Source organism: Dermochelys coriacea, chromosome 2 (genome assembly GCF_009764565.3).
Source record: "Dermochelys coriacea isolate rDerCor1 chromosome 2, rDerCor1.pri.v4, whole genome shotgun sequence".
NCBI lineage: Eukaryota > Metazoa > Chordata > Testudines > Dermochelyidae > Dermochelys > Dermochelys coriacea.
This window is the reverse complement of record NC_050069.1, coordinates 213,076,052-213,078,623: the sequence shown is the minus strand read 5'-3', so window position 1 is coordinate 213,078,623 and position 2,572 is coordinate 213,076,052. Positions and strand designations below refer to the sequence as shown.

At 57.9% G+C, this 2,572-nt stretch overlaps 1 protein-coding gene across 1 annotated transcript; it reads right to left on the bottom strand.

Moving 5' to 3' along the window:
• Nucleotides 1-932: 932 nt before the first annotated feature.
• On the bottom strand, nucleotides 933-1,436 carry FERD3L (Fer3 like bHLH transcription factor). The gene has a single exon (XM_038392473.1). The coding sequence runs from the start codon at nucleotides 1,434-1,436 to the stop codon at nucleotides 933-935; it is 504 nt and encodes a 167-aa protein (XP_038248401.1).
• Between the last annotated feature and the right edge of the window lie 1,136 nt (nucleotides 1,437-2,572).

Genomic DNA, 2,572 nt, shown 5'->3' with positions numbered 1-2,572 from the left:
GCCGGCTCCTTCATTGCAGTGCCTCAGCGGCGGGTAGCCCACGGAGGCCGGCGGATTGACGCCAGCCGGGGATCGGGCCCAGGGGCGTGTGTCCCGGAGCACGGCTCGCTCCTAGCGCACGTTTCCCGGCTCGCCCGGAGCACGGCTCGCTCCTAGCGCACGTTTCCCGGGAGCCATTGGCTCCTCTCCCCCCGGGCTCATCCCCCTCCCCCCTTGTCTCTTTCCTTCCTTCAGGGACTTTCCGACATCGCCCGGAGGCGGCTGGACTCTCTCCCGGACCTTCCCCCCGCCCCGTGCCCCCCCCAGCACTCCTTTCCCAAGAAGCTGCGCTGGAAGCCCCCGTGCCGATTCCCAGCTCTGTTCACATGGCCCATCCGACGCGCGCGTTGTCACGCGGGGCATTAGATTGCCTTTCCCGGCTACAAGAAACGAGTTCGGACTTTCGAAAGGCGAACCCCGCCACCATGAACGTCGCCAATAGGCAGCACGTGGAAAGCGGGTCCTCCTCGCCGCCCTAAGGCCCGCATGCCTCCAAGGAAAATCCCTTTGAAAGCCGCCAGGTCTATGGCAGCGGGGCAGCCTCAGACCTTCCCCCCCCCCCCCCCAAGGCAGCAGGTTGCGAAGTTTTAAGTAAAAAAGAAACACACGCAAATCATCGTCGCTTTTTTTCTGGCCCAAAGTCCCATTAGCCATCAAGGAAGGTACAGGTGGTGGCGCTTTCCTCCCTGCCCCGCCCTCCCCGGAGTGCCCCTGGATTTGCTCTTATCCCGTCATCCCCTGACCCCTCTACGGGACCCCGGACACTAGCCAGAGCGCCAGGAGCACTGCCTGTGCTAACCTGCGCCCCCCGTCCTTTCTCCTCCCCCTGCCCGGGCTGGGATGCTGCTGTCCGCCTCCATCCCTGCATGGAGAAGCCCTGCGTCCTCGGCTCTCTAGCTCGCCTCCTTCCTGTTGCCGCTGTCCAAGAGCTCAGTCATAAAGGAGATGTAGACTATGGCCAGGCGTAAGGTCTCTATCCTGGAGAGCCGCTTCTCGTAGGCGAAGGTGGGCACCTTCTTCCTCAGCTGATCAAACGCTTCGTTGAGGTTGAACATCCTCTTCCTCTCCCGTATGTTGGCAGCCTGGCGCTGGGCATAGGTGATGACTCGCTTTCTCTTGGGTCGGTCCAGCAGAGACGTGCCCCTCATTCTCTCCTCCTCCTCCTCCTCTTCCTCCTCTTCTTCCTCGGGGCCTCCATCATCAAAGGGGGCCAGAGGCAGCCCCCTGGCCATGCCCTCTCGGAGAGCCAGGGCTCGCTCCCCAAAGTGAGGTGCGGAGGAGAAATCGTACAGGTCCAGGCTGGGCACCCCTCGGGGGTGGCACTCAGGAGACCCCAGGGAGCGATCGGCCACGAAGTCCAGCAGCGAGGCGCCCACCGGCCCTTCCTGATACGCCATTTGCTGGGCTCGGCTGGGTGTTTCATCGATTCTCCCAGGACGCGTGCGGGCTGGGAAGAGGCTGATATCTCACTCCACCCAGGGCTTGGCTGGTACCATCCCCAGCCGAACGGCGCGAGGGCATTAATATTTATAACCCAACAGATAAACCGGATTAGCTGGACCAAAGAGGAAGGCTATGAACTGTTTCCCCTCGATGCTGATGAGAGGAGACAGGCAGCCCCTCGGGGACGCGTGGATGTTCCAGTCAGAGAGGTCCCCAGGGCTTCAATCCTGTCTCAGCGATCAGGGGCCGTTCCTTCTTGGCAACCGTCCCTAGCTCTTACCTGCTGCGCGCTTTTGTCTCTTCCGACACCCCCGCAACCAAGCGATTTTCAGCCCCTTTCAAGCCCGAGCGGCCAAGATTGTTCTCCCCTGGGCTAGCTTCCCGGCTCGCTGCACGGATCTCTGCACCTTGCGACCGTGCCTGACAATTGATGTCAGACAAGTGCATGTAGGCTTTTAATGATGTCCCGAAGAGGGGACCTGCATGCAAAGGGTCACCGGGGAAATGTTTACCCTGTATCCCAGTGCAAGGAGAGCTGAATGACAGGACCTCCATTAGCCTAAGCAAGCATTGTAGGGGACCCCATATTGCATTCCCAATAGTAACTGTTGGAATCGGCTCCCTCCTCCCCCCCCCCTTCAACTAGAGTTCAAACATCTATCCAGCGGGGCAGTAAAACACAGGCTTGTAAAGCCCATTTTGTTTCAGCCCGTCTCAAAGCACTTGATGTGAAACTCTTTCTTCCTGCATTTGAGAAGAATATAGGCTTTAATCCCAGTCAACGCCTGGACATATTCGAATCCAGCTAAAGTCATGCAATGAGAACAATACGATTTTTTAAATCAGAATCCTGCTGACTACCTTTGACTTGCCGAGTTAGCGTTTTTAGGAAGCAGGAGGGTTGTATTTTTCAGTTCAGACACCACCTACTGTATTTAGATATGCATACTGGCCCTAGGGGTACAATGGTTTGTCAGACCCACCACTCTTTAATTGGAATTGCATCTCTTTATCGATTTCCTCCTGTACATCGTTGGTACACGGGGAACCTGTTGGCCTTGACTGGAGTTTAATTCTGAAAAGCAAAGGT

Coding starts and splice junctions, on each gene's coding strand:
- FERD3L (XM_038392473.1), bottom strand. CDS start 1,436: ATGGCGTATCAGGAAGGGCCGGTGGGCGCCTCGCTGCTGGACTTCGTG.